Source organism: Apostichopus japonicus, chromosome 16 (assembly GCF_037975245.1).
Source record: "Apostichopus japonicus isolate 1M-3 chromosome 16, ASM3797524v1, whole genome shotgun sequence".
Taxonomy (NCBI): Eukaryota; Metazoa; Echinodermata; class Holothuroidea; order Aspidochirotida; family Stichopodidae; genus Apostichopus; species Apostichopus japonicus.
The window spans coordinates 30,419,868-30,437,393 of record NC_092576.1 but is presented as its reverse complement, the minus strand read 5'-3'; the positions used below and the strand labels follow the sequence as shown (position 1 = coordinate 30,437,393).

At 41.2% G+C, this 17,526-nt stretch overlaps 1 protein-coding gene and 1 pseudogene across 1 annotated transcript; both read right to left on the bottom strand.

Moving 5' to 3' along the window:
- Positions 1 to 5,287: 5,287 nt before the first annotated feature.
- On the bottom strand, positions 5,288 to 8,456 carry LOC139982511 (uncharacterized; annotated as a pseudogene).
- LOC139981924 (uncharacterized) lies at positions 8,170 to 16,593 on the bottom strand. Its single transcript, XM_071994352.1, has 8 exons — positions 16,323 to 16,593; positions 15,342 to 15,523; positions 14,742 to 14,955; positions 12,376 to 14,217; positions 11,653 to 11,744; positions 10,433 to 10,559; positions 9,939 to 10,049; positions 8,170 to 9,013 (listed from the first exon to the last, which is right to left on the bottom strand). Exons 4-8 carry the CDS (start codon positions 12,612 to 12,614, stop codon positions 8,872 to 8,874), a joined length of 711 nt encoding a protein of 236 aa, XP_071850453.1. The 5' UTR covers positions 12,615 to 14,217; positions 14,742 to 14,955; positions 15,342 to 15,523; positions 16,323 to 16,593; the 3' UTR covers positions 8,170 to 8,871.
- Between the last annotated feature and the right edge of the window lie 933 nt (positions 16,594 to 17,526).

The window sequence follows — 17,526 nt, the reverse complement described above, 5'->3', positions numbered from 1 at the left end:
CCAGGAACGGTCTCCCGTTAAACGATCGGTCAAGGACTGAAACCACTCCCACAAGTTCAAAACAAAGGAGCAATGCCAAAAAACATGGGCAGTACTCTCTAAGCTGTCACAGCCGGTCCTCGGGCACAGTCCATCACCCAATCGCCAGTGATACCTTTTCAGATTGGTCACCAAGGCACCGTGTGCAATTCTCCATGCAAGGTCACGGAGCCTGCAACCATTCAGCCTTGAATGCACCGAACGCCATACTTCGACAGGATGACGTCCCTGTACAAAAATTGCATTCAAGGCCTTATCCCGCAACGAACTGTGAACGAGGGCCGGCTGTGACAGGTCAACAGGGGGCAACTCAATCAGAGCGGAGCAAATGACACGCACCACCCTGTTTGGAGTACTACTATGCGGTTCTCTGTTGCTAAACAGCGCCGGGACCCATCGACGCAGGTGCAAACCGCCCCAAAAACGTAGAAAATATGAACAAGGCAACCCTGGGTCAGTTACCGCTACAAACAACTGCTTAAATAACAAACAAGTTAACTTACTTCCCAGATGAACCACCCCTAACCCACCCTTCTCCAGTTTTTGGTACATTACCGCCCTTTTCACAAGCTCTGTACTACCCGACCAAATAAATGAAAATATCGCTCTCTCCAACCGCACCAGGACGCGACGCGGAATTGGATACACCGCGCCCGGGTACCACAAGATGGGCGAAACAAAACGATTAACTACGGTGACTTTCCCTAGGATCGAAAGCCAGCGGGTGCCAAAGGTTTCGAGCCTGCTCTCAAATACCTCAGCCCTCTCGCTCCAGGTGACATCACCAGGTGCATCGTAGCCGAACCATATACCATTAATTTTGATATTCTGATCCGACCACGACGCACCGAATGGTAAGTCTCTGTATCTCCAGCTACCAAGACGAAGGCCCTTTGTCTTTTCTGGATTCAACTTCGCCCCGGTAGCTCTCTCAAAAATAGATAAATCCTGCGAGAGTGCGCGAAAGGAGCCCAGACTCGAAACAACACATGTCACGTCATCTGCATATTGAGCGCATTTCACTTTGGCACCCCCTGGCACAACGAATGGAACAAGTCTGGAGTCCCTTTCCAAAAGACGAGAGAGGGACTCGCTAAACAAAACATAAAGTAATGGAGACAGAGGGCACCCCTGGCGCACCCCCCTCTCTACGTTAAAAACCTCCGAACAAAACCCATTTACGATAACAGAACTGAAACTTTCTTCATACAAAACAGAAATCCATTTACGAAAAACCGGGTGCAACTGAGACGTCTCCAATACATTCATTAAAAAACCGCGATCCACCATGTCAAAGGCCTTCTGCTGGTCCAGAGACACCAATGCACATGGCAGATCACGCTCAATAACAAAGTCGGTCAAGTCGCGCATCAACCACAAGTTCTGCTGGATGCAATGACCCTTGACTGCACAAGTCTGGAGATCACCCACAAGATGCGGCATAGCCAGTGCAAGGCGGTTGCACAAAGCCTTAGCCAGCAACTTGTAGTCCACATTTAACAAGGTGATCGGACGCTTGTTACGGGGATCCAAGGGGTCCCCAGACTTGGGCAGCAAAATGACCATGCCCATACGTTGACTTTGGTTTAACAGTCCGTTTTGGAAGGCGTCCTCGAAGACGGCTCTGATGTCGGGTCCTATTATTGCCCAGAAGGTTCGGTAGAACTCCCTCGGAAGCCCGTCCGAACCCGGGGACTTGCCATTCTTCATCTTCGAAAGCGCCTTCCAAAGCTCAACAGTTGTTATTCCGCCCCCCAAAATATCATTGACATCGTGGGGAACGGTTTTTGAGATTCCCCTCAATAAATCAGCCTGTGCCGACAAGTCGACATTGCCACGCGTAAACAAACTGGAATAATACTCTTTATATACGCGGACAATGCCGTGAGGGTCACTCACCACGGTCCCATCAGTAGCGCGCACAGACGGGACGCGTCTGTCACCTGCCGATGAGCTAACGGACTGGTAAAACCTCAGTGAAGGGCGCTCCTCGGCTTCCACCGCTTCGACACGGGCCCTGACGCGGGCACCGTGGTACTTTTCATCGAGATAAGTCTGCAAAGCGATGACAGCCGAAGGGTCGCCAAACTTCACCTCCGCGCACAGCTTCGAGAATTTTTCTCTTCGACGCCGTGCGCGGTTCACGCAATACTGAATTGCGTAGCGTTTGATGCGCAACTTGACATCATCCCACCATTGGGATGTAGAAGCAAAGGCCGGCTTCAATGTTTGCCATCCTTTGTACCTGGTCTCGAAACCTTGGCGGAACTCTGCCTCGCCAAGAATCCGACAGTTAAGCTTCCATAGGCCCCGCCCGATCGGGAAAATGGAAGGCAAAACAAAACGTGCTACCACAGTGTCATGGTCAGAGAGCGGACAGCTGAGCGTCTCGCAACCCGAAAATTTAAAACTTACGGGCGCATACACTCGATCTATCCTGGAGGCATCTTCTCCGTTAGGCCTCACCCACGTATACACCGTACTACACGGGTGTATACGCCTCCAGACATCGGCTAAAAGGTGTGCGGAAGTGAATCTGTCCAATTCTGTGATCCCAGCGTCGGGACTAGCAGACACAGAAGCCCCGAGTCTGTCAAGACCCGAGTCTGGGACACAGTTAAAGTCTCCGACCATGACACATGGAGCACTACCAGGAACAAAGGAAGGCAGTGTGTTAAAAAAATCTCGTCTAGCAGAAGGCCGATTGGGAGCATACACATTGCAAAGGGAGATGTTACCCTGTGGATACTTGAAAAGAATGCAAACCAATCGGCCCTCGTGATCCGTCTCCACCCTAGTTGCACAACCCGCCTGACGAGGTGACAGGAGGATGACAGTGCCACAGGATGAAGACGAACCAAACGAAGCATGCAGCCCACCACCCCACTCATAGGCCCATAGAGGGACATCTTCTTCCAAAATATGTGTTTCTTGTAGGCAAACGCAGTCGACTTCCATTGAAATACAATATTGGAAAATGCGACTGCGCTTGCGATGATCCCTCATGCCATTGACGTTCAAGGTGGCAACTGAAAATGTATGGGCCATGAGAGGGCAATGGGGCAAAACTACGCCGACGTCGATTCTGTAAGCTTCAAGCGCGCTCTAGACGACATATCGTCGTCAGAGTCGTCACTTGAGGCCGACCTTTTCAGTGAGGGTTCCCCCATCTCGTCGTACCAGCTCGTCCCAGTGGCACGTTTCGGCTCGACGATCACCGAGCCTCCGGAGTCGCTGTCAGACATAGCCTCCGGAGACCGGACGACCGAGTCGTCGTCAGACAGAGTCTCCGGATCTGGCGATACCGGCGGCGGACTGGGGACGGAACTGGACGGGTTGATGGGGGAAGCTGGTGGAGACCCCGTGTCCGCTTCGCTGTGTGGTGGAGACGGTGCGGGCACGGGGTTGATGGGGGAAGCTGGTGGAGACTTTCTCGGTGCGGGCACGGGGTCTGCAACTACGGGGGAGGGTGAAGGAGGTGCGGAGAGTGAATCCTCACCCGTTTCCCCCTCCTTGCGTGAAGCCTCCTCCGGGGCAGTAGGTGCGCCAGAACTTGGCGCCTTTGCTTGACCCCCACTCTTTGTCATAAAGACATAAGAGGAGGGACAAGCGCGAAAGACATGTCCCTCCTTCCCACAGAGTGAGCACACGACTTCGCTTGGGCAAGCAGAGGTATCATGCCCAAGACGAAGGCAGCGCCCACACTTTTTATTTGGGCAGCCCTTAGCTTCGTGCCCGGTCTCCCCACACCTGAAGCAGGTACGGGGCTGACCGGGGTAACGCACGTGAGCTTTATGCCCGGCAATAAAAAGGAAGGAGGGAATGTCCTGCTTGAGGTCGATCCGAACCTGTCGGTGCCCGTTGAACACCCCAGGGGCCTGTGCGTAGGAGCACATTTTAATAGCTTTGACAGCCCCGAACCGACCTAAAACAGTTGCGACAAGTTCTTGACGCACCTCTAATCCTACGTGGATGACAGTTACCCATACGGAACGTTCGTATGGAGTAACTGTCAAACCTTCAACCCCACTCAGCAACGTGACACCCTTCTGCCGGGTCACGTCACTGGTAAAACGTAGATCATACGTATTACGACCCTGGAGAGCTTGTAAAGCATCAACCTCTCCAGGCACAACAACACCCTTACTCTTTAAAATACTAAAAACTTGCACCGGTGGAACCGCTTGTTCACCGGTGAAGGTCAACTTAACAATTTTCGAATCACGGCGCGATGCCATGATACCGAAGGTGGCTAGGCCAGAGGAGTAACAAAAACAAAAACCAACTAAACACAGGTTTAAACTGAAAACGATATACGATAACTATATACGACGAACGCACACCCGCCTGGCGGGAAGTATAGCACAGTACAGTAAGGTAAGATAGTAGCTGTATCAGATGGAGAGCGAGAGCGAAAAACACGTCTGCACTCCACGAAAGCCAACTGCCAACTGTAAATATAACCAGATATGTGATAGAAGAACGTATGGAGAAACTATTACAAAGTCAATGACAATGCTCTATCCACACTTCACTGTCGTACATGATTTTAGAAAGAAAATGGAACTTTCAAGAATGACAATGTTAACCTCACAGGCACATTTCACTACGTGCAATGACAAGAAATGCACATGTGATTCAATACTTGGTAACATAATTTTCAGTTCAATTTCAACTGATTTCATTTTGACATAAGTTTGTTTGTTTATCACTGTGGAATGCAAAACTGTATATGTTAAGAAAATGCTCATAAAATATATTTAGTATAGCGATTTTTTGGGACAGAACTTTGTACATGAGCTTCAGAGGGAAGACTTGGAGAATGTAGCCACCGATCTACTGAAAAGGAACCCAGGTGCATATGAAGGTGAATTCTTAAAGGAGAATTCTTCATTTCAAGAGGAAAGTGACCATTCACCTGAGGGCCCAGGATGGTGTAACTGTGGCCGGTGTAAAGAAATGCCTCAAGATGTGGATAAAAAATGCTGCAGGTTGCAGGAAGGTTGTCTGTCTACGTGTGAGGTTTTCCTAACTGTCTGCATAAATGTACATGTATTGGAGGTAGCAATGCGGGCAACAGAAGACATATTGGCAGATGCAGCCGTTCGTACAAACAAAAATTATAGGCACTACGCCTACAAACAATTTATTTATTGGCAGCATGGCAGATTAGGTGCAGGAAGAAGAAGAGTGAAACCATCTTGCTGCATTTGGGCAATCAGGATGAGATTTCCAGCTGCTAATAACATATAGAAAGGTTTTGAAATTGCTAACGGCATTTGGAGGACTGAAGGCAATAAAGTAGATGCCATAAAGAGTAGTTCAGAAGTGAAAAAAAAGTGTTAAATACTAAAACCATCTATAACTTTAGTTTTTAGTTAAACTACTGTGTATGCCATGTGACTGAAATACATATGCCGCTTATTACACAACATCAAGGAATGCTTCCTTTGAGATACTGCTAACATTTGAGGTAGAATCATGGCTAGTCTAAGGTATAACCATACATTTGTTATAGTATCAGTATAACATTTATGAAGATCTTAATAGTTATTTCTTACAGTTCTTTAGACCAATATAATCATTATGAAAGCTAAAATGCTCTGTTCTCCATTTTCATGCAACCATAATGAAAACTCTATTGAGAGAAAACTATTTTGACTACTGAACCATATTCTAGTTGGATCAATTTGAACGAATTAATAAGGTGGTCATCTTTCAGTTGTTGGTTTTTCAAACCGGCTTTTGTGGCTACTGATCAGTTCTTGGATGGTTGGCCTTGGAAGCATTGAAATTCTAGGGTGAATTCGTCGTGGGTCATTTTGTGCAAGTGGAATTTTCTGGTGCAGAGGATCTTGTGTCTTGCCTCTTTGCACAAAAACAAGTGCCATTAGTTCTGGAAGATAACCATGTGTCTTGTGCTCCAAGACATGCTGTGCTGTGAACCGACCAGAACTCTTACTGTATTTGCACTCATAGCGAGGTTGGCCATCTGTGGTTTTCGCTTCTTGTCTACTGGAGTGGTAGTTGTGATCAATGGCTGCCAGTTTGGTTCTAATGCTGAAACCAACAAAGTCATATGAATGCCTTTTTGGGGCATACATGAGGACATGGTTGTTTAAGGATTCCAGGATTCCTGTGTGCCTGAAATTCCTATAGTATGGGAGGCTCTTCAGGGAGCGATGAGCAGTTAACTCTTTTGCCAAAGTCTTATGTGGAATAGATCCCTTCTGCAACCAACGTTTGTCGCGATCTGCTTGTTACAACTCTTGATAATTGCACTTGCCAGGACGGCCATCTGTCCCAAATACCCACTCATGTTCGTTCACTGTATGGTGAAGAATCCCAAGAAATTTGGCCTTCAGAAGACTGCTATCACCTTGGAATGTCTTGGATGAATGGTGACGTCTCTATGTTCCGACGTCTCTATGTTCCGACGTCTCTATGTTCCGACGTCTCTATGTTCCGACGTCTCTATGTTCCGACGTCTCTATGTTCCGACGTCTCTATGTTCCGACGTCTCTATGTTCCGACGTCTCTATGTTCCGACGTCTCTATGTTCCGACGTCTCTATGTTCCGACGTCTCTATGTTCCGACGTCTCTATGTTCCGACGTCTCTATGTTCCGACGTCTCTATGTTCCGACGTCTCTATGTTCCGACGTCTCTATGTTCCGACGTCTCTATGTTCCGACGTCTCTATGTTCCGACGTCTCTATGTTCCGACGTCTCTATGTTCCGACGTCTCTATGTTCCGACGTCTCTATGTTCCGACGTCTCTATGTTCCGACGTCTCTATGTTCCGACGTCTCTATGTTCCGACGTCTCTATGTTCCGACGTCTCTATGTTCCGACGTCTCTATGTTCCGACGTCTCTATGTTCCGACGTCTCTATGTTCCGACGTCTCTATGTTCCGACGTCTCTATGTTCCGACGTCTCTATGTTCCGACGTCTCTATGTTCCGACGTCTCTATGTTCCGACGTCTCTATGTTCCGACGTCTCTATGTTCCGACGTCTCTATGTTCCGACGTCTCTATGTTCCGACGTCTCTATGTTCCGACGTCTCTATGTTCCGACGTCTCTATGTTCCGACGTCTCTATGTTCCGACGTCTCTATGTTCCGACGTCTCTATGTTCCGACGTCTCTATGTTCCGACGTCTCTATGTTCCGACGTCTCTATGTTCCGACGTCTCTATGTTCCGACGTCTCTATGTTCCGACGTCTCTATGTTCCGACGTCTCTATGTTCCGACGTCTCTATGTTCCGACGTCTCTATGTTCCGACGTCTCTATGTTCCGACGTCTCTATGTCTCAATTTTTTTGGGAGACTTAATTTTTTGGGCCCCAAATTTTTTGGGACCCAACTTTTTTGGGGGGGACTTAAGTTTTTTTGGACCAACATTTTTTCTGACCTACCTTTTTGGAGGACACAATTTTTTGGACGCACCAAATTTTTTCCAGGAAAAAAAGGGCCCAAAGTTTGTTATGACCCAAATAGTGCTTGTGACCGAAAATTGCTTGTGACCCGAAATTAAATCGTTTGTACTCAAATTTTTTGGGACCAAAATCAGTTTGGTCAAAAAGAAAAAAGTTGGTCCGAAAACATGTTGGTGTCAAAAATTTGGTCATAAAAAATTGGGGTAAAAAAAATGACAGTCCCAAAAAATTGTCGGAACATAGAGATGTCGGAACATAGAGACGTCGGAACATAGAGACGTCGGAACATAGAGACGTCGGAACATAGAGACGTCGGAACATAGAGATGTAACCGGATGAATACCAAAAGTGGTTTTTCACAGAGGTCATCCAGCTCTGCAAAATTATATTTTCTCCTACTGCTGAAATTTTGTGCACTTTCTTGCCAAGGCTTTTCGAGCCATGCCATACATGATGTTGATGTGTGACCTGGTTGCACTTTGGGGAGTTTCTCATTAGAGCAGAAATTTGCAGGTGGGCATCTGTTACTAATTCTTGCACATCTGGGGCTGCCTTTTTTGGACGCTGGGGAGGGGTTTTTCGTTTCGCTGCGTGCGGGTCGTCCTTGTGTACGTTTTTTAATGTTTGGGTGGGGGGGGGGTTGGGCGTTTTGTCTCTGCAGGTCGGCGGGCGTATGCTCTTTTGGCTCGCTAGACCTTAGTTTCGTTTGTCAGAATGGGATGGTTCGGTAGTGCCGTTTGGCCGTCACGTTTTGTATCCCGCATGGCGGGTCACGTAAAAAAGCACATTCATTTGGTCCATGAGGAAATGCATACTTCTGTCAAATCCTAATTTCTCCATGTTCGGACTTTTCCCTCCAGCTTCCCGTACGTCTACAATTTCAACGTGTATAACTTGCTTGGAGGATTCTTCAGTAAAGACATAACTGCAATACTGGGCACTATGCCCCGGAGAATCACATCTGCCGTCCCCAGCCATGGTTACAGGATGATCAAGAAAGGATGATAGAATGACTTGTTGCATCCTCTTTCAATAATTTTCAACAACAGGTGACACATACAGTCTCTGGACTCTATGAAAGGTATCTTTTGTGATACACTTGAGACTCATTCATTTGAAGAAGTGCATGGTCTTATGTATGCTGTTGCCAGACAAAACTGTACCAGCTGCAATTAACAGGTTGCCAGCATACATCTTCTTCAACGACGGCTGTGAAAGCCACTGTCCAGGTCGGTGTCCTTGGCTGCATGACCATTTTATTTTTAAAGCAAACCCAAAGAAAGAATTACTAAGACGGGCTTTCTCTGGAAATTTGGGACAGGACAAACATCTCCATGGATCGTTTTTAGTAAATCCTGTATTTTTGACACCCAAACAATAACCTTGTCTTCGTTCACAAATGACTCTGCAAAATCCTGCAGATCAATATCAGTTTCATTTTGCTCTGTTGTTGCTGGGTCTTCCTCGCTCTCATAATCACTGTCACAATGTCCAAATACGTCTGCTTCAACAGAGACATTGCATTCAATTGGTCACTGTAAAGAAAATCATGATAATTTTAAATGATTTAAAATTTAGATGATAATTATATATCAATAGAATGCAAAACTTCATCTGACATAGTGTATGGTGAGGATGTGCAAGATCCTTATCTAAGTAATACGGTGGAAAGCATTGATGTGACAAACAACATATTTAACACAAGATATCATTCTTACAAGTCTTTCTAAATTTAACCCTATTTGACCCCAAGTGACCTTTCACCTCCAAACACTGTACACCCAATGCCCCTAATGCAGCACACCTAAATACCACTTACTGTATGATATCTCTCCAAGTTTCCCTAACATGGGATATCACGTTTATAACATTTTCACGATTTGACCCCAACTGATCACAAATTTATGACCTTCCACCTCTACAAAAAGAAAGGCTTTTTCCACTTTATGTAGTACACATACATATTACATATGAGATCTCTTTGAATTTCCCTTCAGGAGATATCATGTTTACAAGGTTTTCATAATTTCACCCATGTTGACCTCTACCAAAACAATACTCTTCTTTGGCTTGTGGCACGACTAATGTGGTAAAGTAACATACGTAATGTGAAATCGCTCCAAAATTCCTTCTTTTTAAATAGTGTTTACGTTTTCACATCGATTGCATAGGTTTAGGATTTCATCAAAATCAGTAACCACAAAGAAAAAGACTTGAAGATTGCTTGCCAATATGAGAAATAGCTTTGGATAAGAATACAAGATTTCAAACGTTCCACATATTGACATAACATGTTCTTAGAATGGTAAAGGTTCCACATTGCTGCTAAGAAGAGCTTGCAGTGGATTTACATAATGTGCAAGGTAGACGGGAGTTGTATGTAACAATTTTAAGTATTAGCCCAATACACCAGCTAGTAGTGATGTAGGTGTGGCCATATTTTTAGACATTTCTACTCACATAGGAATTTCACTCTGATTGAGTTCTTGGACAGCTCTAGCCCAGTCTTCAAACTGATTCTCCTCCTCATGAAAGTCATCATCTTCAAAGTTTTTATCTTGAAAGGCAGTCCTATAAATAAATCAAAATATGGTATGGTAAAGATTGGAAAAGTATAGGTCATTATACCAAAAACAACAATGCTGCACTGTGGTTACTTGATAAATCAATTGAAATGTTCAATGTCATTACTCATTAATGAATGTCACTAATGAATATTGAAAGTGTAAAAAAGGCCGGCAAATATTTTGGTTCATCACTTTTCAGTTTTAATAGATTTCGTATTACAATGTTTACTCTAGATGCATATACTGTAAAGTGTAAAAAAAAAATTGTTAACACCTTTTTCTGGTCCATCATCCGAAGATCGCTCTGCCTACATTTCATTAGAATCCAGTACAGCTCGTCAGAGAAGAAGCATATTGAATAATAACAGATAAACAATGTATACTTACATAGTATTTCTCTTTACAGAGTCTTTTTGGGATTGGAATGTAGGGGGATTAATTGCTGATACAGGCCAATTTTTTGTGGGAGCTTTTTTTGCTGGTGTTGAAGTAGTAGCTTCTGTGGTCGAAGTGGCTATTAATTAAAAAGATCCAAAGAGCAATCAATTGTCAAATTTCTTAGGATATCCGTTCAAAAAATAAATAAAAAAAAATGTAGAAATTTTCTGCTATGCATATTTAGAACTGTTTGGAAAGATAAACTTGTTAAAATATTCATAGATAGATAGATAGATAGATAGATAGATAGATAGATAGATAGATGGTTTATTCAGCCACATGCATAAAAATACAATGGAAATTGTTCAAAACACAAGAGCTCTAAAACAGACATGAAATTGAAACGCAAAACGCTGAAACACATATAAAAAGTGATATTGCATGAGTAATAAATACCGGTAGGCTATCGACAATGGTATAAAAACATTGCGATAAAAGTGACGATGAAAAAAAAATACCAATGATAAGAAATATGTATGGCAAGAACCATAAAATGTATACTTATACGATAAACAGAGCGCTAAGTCAATAAAACAGAATACAGAACAAATAAGACATAAGATACAGGGAGTGATAAATAAGTTAGCGACTATAGTGCGCATTGAAAATCTTCACTGCAGATGGATAAAGGATATTAGCAACAAATAAAACATGTAAATCCCACATACCCCATATCTAGGGTATTTAAGAGCAAGAAAAACTTCTATCACAGTTTATTACCAAATTTTTAATTTTTGAAAACAGATAAACATCTCACAGATTGACTCATACAAACATATACAGTACTCCCATGCTCACACAATTACAACACAAATTATGAAAGATGGATAAAGTAACATGGTGCAGTTCTTGAAATCTTTATAACAGAATTTTCCTTGCAAGAATAACCAGAAAAACTGGAATGGGATACCTAATGGGCTAATGGGGTCAATTAATAGAAAATGAATTTTTCAAACTATTCCGACATTTCATGTTTATGTGATGCAATTCAGCATACAGTTTAGGTGCACCAATACATGTATGTGCTAACATTCAGTAGGACTAATATTCAACAGATTTGTTGATCATCCACCAACCCATCTTAAAATAAGTCATTGCTATGCCATTGCATTATTACATAGTATTTGTCCAAAAATGGTTAATTCACCATACTATCAGTATCTGTGTACCTTGAACTTCTTCTGTCTGGGTGCCAACTGATCTGATGCCTTCATTGGTAGTTTGCATAGCAGCATCTTGTTTGTCTTCATTTGGCTTACATCTGTTTGAAAAAAATATATTTTCAGAAATTGTTGTTATTTCTGCATTAGTTTCTTTTATTTTACCTACTTGGAACTTTAATACAAAAAAGGGGAACCTGGGCATGCATTGTCAATATTGTTGGCAAATAAATATTAAGCTTATAAAATATAGAAATCAACCCACCCCCTTAACAAATCGTGGCAACATTATTCTATGTAACCAGTAAAAGTATGATGGTGTAATGATAGGCTATAAATTATAGCTTTCTTGCCTTGTGTGACCAAAAGCATTTGATCATTACCACAATACTTTTACCAATGGTTATCACTAGGCCTTTGATCTATCATTTTGGTAAAAGTTGACCTAGTCAAGCCCATAGAAGTTGAGGCATAAAATTTTGAAAGTATAGTCTGGGACTGTCCGTAAATCCCTTACAGAGTCACAGAAGCCTACAATTAGCATAGGGCCTATTATTTTGTTAACCAGTCGCGACTGGTTAGGGTTGTTAGGAGCGACTGACCTTTGCTAGAACCGTTTTGTTAATAAAGAATCACCAAACGAACACATAACAACTTTGACAACACATGAAGTGTCATAATATAGGCCCTTTTTAATTATGGATGATGCTACAAGTCCTAAAGTTATGCTACCTTTTGGCATGATCTGCTATCAGATGTTCGACAAAGTCAGCATTAGACATCTGTTTCAGGTTTCGACTTAGTTGATGGAGGTCCTTTTCCAGTTGCCAGTCAACGTAACATTGAAGAAGGAAAATTTTAGTGGCGTCTTTCCTTCTTTGAGAAACCCTTCTACTACTTTCCTTTGTAGGGCCGTAAAGTAAAGGCCTCCCTCCTTTGGGATCAACACTTACTCCGGAATTCACCTCCATGTTTAGTAACCTTTCGTGCTTCAAATCTCGATTCTGTGTTACTGCAAACAGGCTGTATGTAAAATACGTACGCAAACACTGTGCTAACTACCAACCAACTTGCATATGCACAACACGTACTGACCAACGAACAGTAAAGAAACGTACATCACTCGCTACATACATCACTACAAACGAAAGAACCTGGGCACGAAAACCAAACTACTGAACGACTGATCCGCTTCTAACCCCAGTCCCCTTGCATCGGGACTGTGTGATAATCGTGAGGTGTGTATCACCTTTCTCTAAAAGAACAGATACTACACATGATCACTACAATCAATTGTTTTCAATTGGTGAAAACAGGTGGCGATGAATTTCAACAGGTTAAAATTACTCTTTACAGTTGCACATGATGTAGGTCTAACACTTAACAAGCAAGTAAAGGCGAGGGAGAACTTCCAGCAGATGGAGTAAAAATCACTGTTAACAAAAATCTGAAAATATCATTTTATTCCAACAAAGTTAAGACAAGTTAATGGATCAAACATGAATGGCAAAAGTATAGTACTGCACAATAATGCTAAGTTGAGGGCAATGAAAAAGAAAACATAAATTTGGAGTCTAAACAAGAAAGCAAACTTCTGAAGTAAACGCTTTCATATTACACATTAAAAACTTACATATAATATGAAATACCAACTAAATATGTTCATTAAAACAATGATTATATGTATTGCTGTGGCAATTAAGAAAGGAAACTCTATCTGTTAAAACAATATAAAGGTTAATTTTTTATCAATCATTATATCAAAATAAAAGTTACAGCTGAATAGATAAAAGTTATTAAAGAGTTAGCATTACCAAACTATGTAGTGTGCAATTCTGCATGCTAGGCAGACAATAATAGCTAGTCAGACAGTAACCTTTTGAAAGGAATTCATTCTTAAATTGGCTACCAATCAGATCTTAAAAAACAATATTTACCTACAAAGCATGTATTTGTAATGCATATTTATACTGAACACATATGTGACGACAATATACTGTCTATTCTGGAGTTTGAATAAAAATCTAATACTGTTTAATGGCATTTGTACATACTGATTACTAGAAATGTTAGTTCTTTAAAAAAAAATAAGGCAAAAGTGGAAAGATGACTTTGCCAAGTAAAAGTCAACATCAGTCTATAATAGTCATGGTTAAACCACTTTCAAGAAAAAACTGTCCAGAAGATCTCCATTGAAAACTTAAGTTGTAATTGACAGCAACATACTTTCCATTTCCTGAATTTAATTAAAAAACTAAATACCATATAATGGCAAACAATAACTGTTTAAAACATAATAATAAATATGGGTTTAATCCTACTTTGAAAAAAGAACTGTCTAAAAAAATTCCTCTGAAAAGTTAACTTGTCAGTGACAGCAATATGCTGTCAGTTTGAATAAAACTAAAGACTGTTTAATGGTAAGTAATAACTATTGAAAAAAATAATATGATAGTAATGTTTTAAGGCCTTCTTTGTTTTACGATTGACGTCAGCTTCTCGGATATGTATTTGCTGAACCTTGCAGCTTCCTCAGTAAACTGCAGCTTTCTTTCAAACGTTCCACAAATTGTGCTGCTAGAAACAAAGCGTATGAACACTTAAGAATTGACTTATCATGATTAACAGTAACAGTGTGGTCCTGAAACTTAACAAACTCTCTTGCATTGCTAGATGAGTGCTTTCATGGAAAGTTAAGGTCAAACTTTCCTATGGTTTAGAATGTCTCACGATATTTATCTCTGTTGGTATCCAACCTGAATGGACTAGCAATCACAGTCTAACCAAGAACATTCTTTTGGTTTAGAATTTGGGTTTGCTTAATCTTTTGGTTGGAAAAGCTACACCACTATGGTAGTTTGATTGTAGGCTTCCTGTCAGAACTCCAAGGCAATTAAGAACCAACCAAAATGATATCAGTTGTTAACTCATGATACTGGAATGCATAATCCTACTGATAAATAGTTCTGTCAGTGTTAAAAAATTACTTACTCCTGAAAAACAGCTTATTCAGTAAATTATATTGCACACTAGTGTACTAAGTCATGAGCTTGTAATATAAATGGTAACTTGTTTGAAAGCTTTTCATAATGACTAACCTTCCATAGCATTAAGCTTCACGGGAGACAACAGCGGTTTTGCATCTCTGTCACTGTTGAATCGTGTGCAAGCATTCCCAACGACTTTCGTTTTCAAAGTGTTGGTACCCCAAATCAACACCAGTAAAGTCTTCACGAACATAGAGTGTTTCTCTTAACTACATATGGCCTCCCACTTGTCTTCAGGAAGCCCAAAATCTGCACCAATATTGACCTATGAACAGAAAATATGATAAACACCTGTAAGCATATATACAGATATAGCACATGATAACTCACATTATCATAAACATACATTAACATTAAAATTTTATATCAACATATTGGGAGGTAAACATTTAAATCAAGGTCCCTCAAGTTATAAGCCAGGAATAGCAGCTTTACCAAATAATTACTAGCTTTGCACTATAACACCAAGTTATTTTTCAAAGCTTAATAACCATGTTTATAATTATCCCAAATCAGTAAAAAATTGGCCAAACTTATGACGCTTGTACGTAAATGATGTACCACACTGTTTTTTATATATCATATATAAACAGGTTATGAAAAGTATCTAAATAATATCATTACACATTTGGGTACAATAGTTAAACTCACCCTTCCATCTTTTTTCTCTATGGCACTTGTTCCTTTGCTTTTTGGACTCTTGGATAAACTCTTAATATCATCTTATACCATTGTCTTTAAGCCATATACGCTCTCCTCTTCTGTTGTTGCCTCCACACTCGTGTCGTACATCACAGGAAACCTCACCTGGATATTTGGTTTTTCAATTCTTCCTGGAAAAAGGAAATAGCAAAGCAGCAGAAGTCATGAATCATTTGAAAAAATGAAATATAGTTGTCACCACAAAGTGATGTGAGATTTGCTTCCACAATAGTCTGAAAAAAGGATTCCCAAAGTCTGAAGCAGACTGTATAAAGCTGAACATTTGAACCAGAGTGTCATCATTGCAACCATAATCAAATGCCCAGACTACAGAGATAATAAAACATGGGCTAAATCTTATTTATAGGCCTAATTGTTTTAAGTTGTTATTTTGCTTGCTCACTTAACAAGTCTTATTTAGACCTAGGCTAGAGAAGAAACAGTTCTTTGTCACACTAAGTCAGTTTGTCTTTTAGTCGTTTTTTTAGTCTTACTAGTAGTAGTACTAAAGTATATAATACCGTTGACTAGCCAACATAATTTGTTCAGCCTACTGTAACAGTAAGTTTGAAGGTCTAGCCTTGTTTTATTCAATATCACATAGCCTACCCATTTAGATTCACATGGGAAATTGAAGAAATCTTTACCAAATGAGTGTAGACCTAAGCTTCAATTAAAGTACAGTATTGAAACTCAGTCCCAGCATTTGTTTGGAAATAAATTAGAAGATTATGTGCGACTGTTCAATCTAGCCCAATACACACATAACACATTGTTAATTGGTGTTTAGAATGCACAGTTGTTGAGAATGCACTGCAGTACTCAATAGAAAACCTAGGCTACTCACTGTCATTGCACTTGTGTATTGCGAAACGCTAGCCTAACAACGGTCACAAGTGCCAGTGGCCTAACAATTAACGTTAGTCTTACCTCCAAGTTTAAGGAACAACAGGTAGGCCGATGGTGGCGGTTAATACTTCCATTCTTCTATAGATCTTCTTGGGTGATTAACAGTTGAAAGTTGCTTAGATTGATCGTATTAAACCGTGCCAAGCAATGCTTACGCTGTGCAATGCAAGTTGCCGTTGCTCCTCGGTTTCGAAATTGAATATGGTGTTGAAGTCAAAGTTGAACCTCGTACAAAATGTGATTATCGAAAAAATTGAAAAAATTGTCTTTGGCCCCAATTTGAGAGTTTCATGTCACCAAAAATTTAAAACAACAGTAAATTAGAAGGAATTAAATCATAATACAATTTAAACATTAATTATTTTTTTCTTGATCTTCACTTGGCAATATGTGTCTTACTTTCTTAGACTATGAATCACTGATCTAAATATAGATGCGAGCTTGTCTCAATCTTTTGATGTATGTCTATGTCAGATAGTATATGAATACGTAGCAATCTGGAAGAACTCTCTCATAAATTTATTATGTGAATTTTTCATTTTACCTTAATGTACCAAATAGGATAAACAATTCAGTGATCAGACATATGTTATACCACATCTTTGCAGTGGCAAAGCCAGCGAGGGCGGGGAAGGGGGGGCAGGGGAAAGAGTACCTCCACAAAAAAATTTGGGGACGTGATGTCCGACGGTGAAAAAAACGAAGGGAGCAAAAAAAGAGGAAATAATTGCATTATTTTGCATTTAAGCCCTTTATGAGAAACAAAAATTTTCAAGCCCCCCTCCACTCATAAACCTTCCCTGACAACGGTGATCCACCATTATGTGCCTTAAAGTGGAGACAGAAATTTGAACCAACTGGTACCTGTTAAACCAGTTGTCTTCAACAGGTACCTGTTAAACCAGTTGTCTTTCTCCCTTGGTCAGAATGTAATCTCTTGGGTACACCGAAAACAAGAAACCAGTTTGTTGCTAATGCCTTAGCCGTCGTAACAGCAGTTTCATCCCTTTGGAATAGCACGGGTAAACTTCGAAAAGACATCAGTAACTCAACATATTCTCCTTTCCACATGCATCTCGTTCTATCAGGGTAAAATCAATGGCTAGCAGTTCATTGGGTCTTGAGGCCATCATGTGTCGTAACGGTTCTCTTATCTTTGGTGGATTCTTTGCCCTTGTACAAGGGTCGCACTTGTCACAATGTTCGGTAACATCTTTGGCAAGTT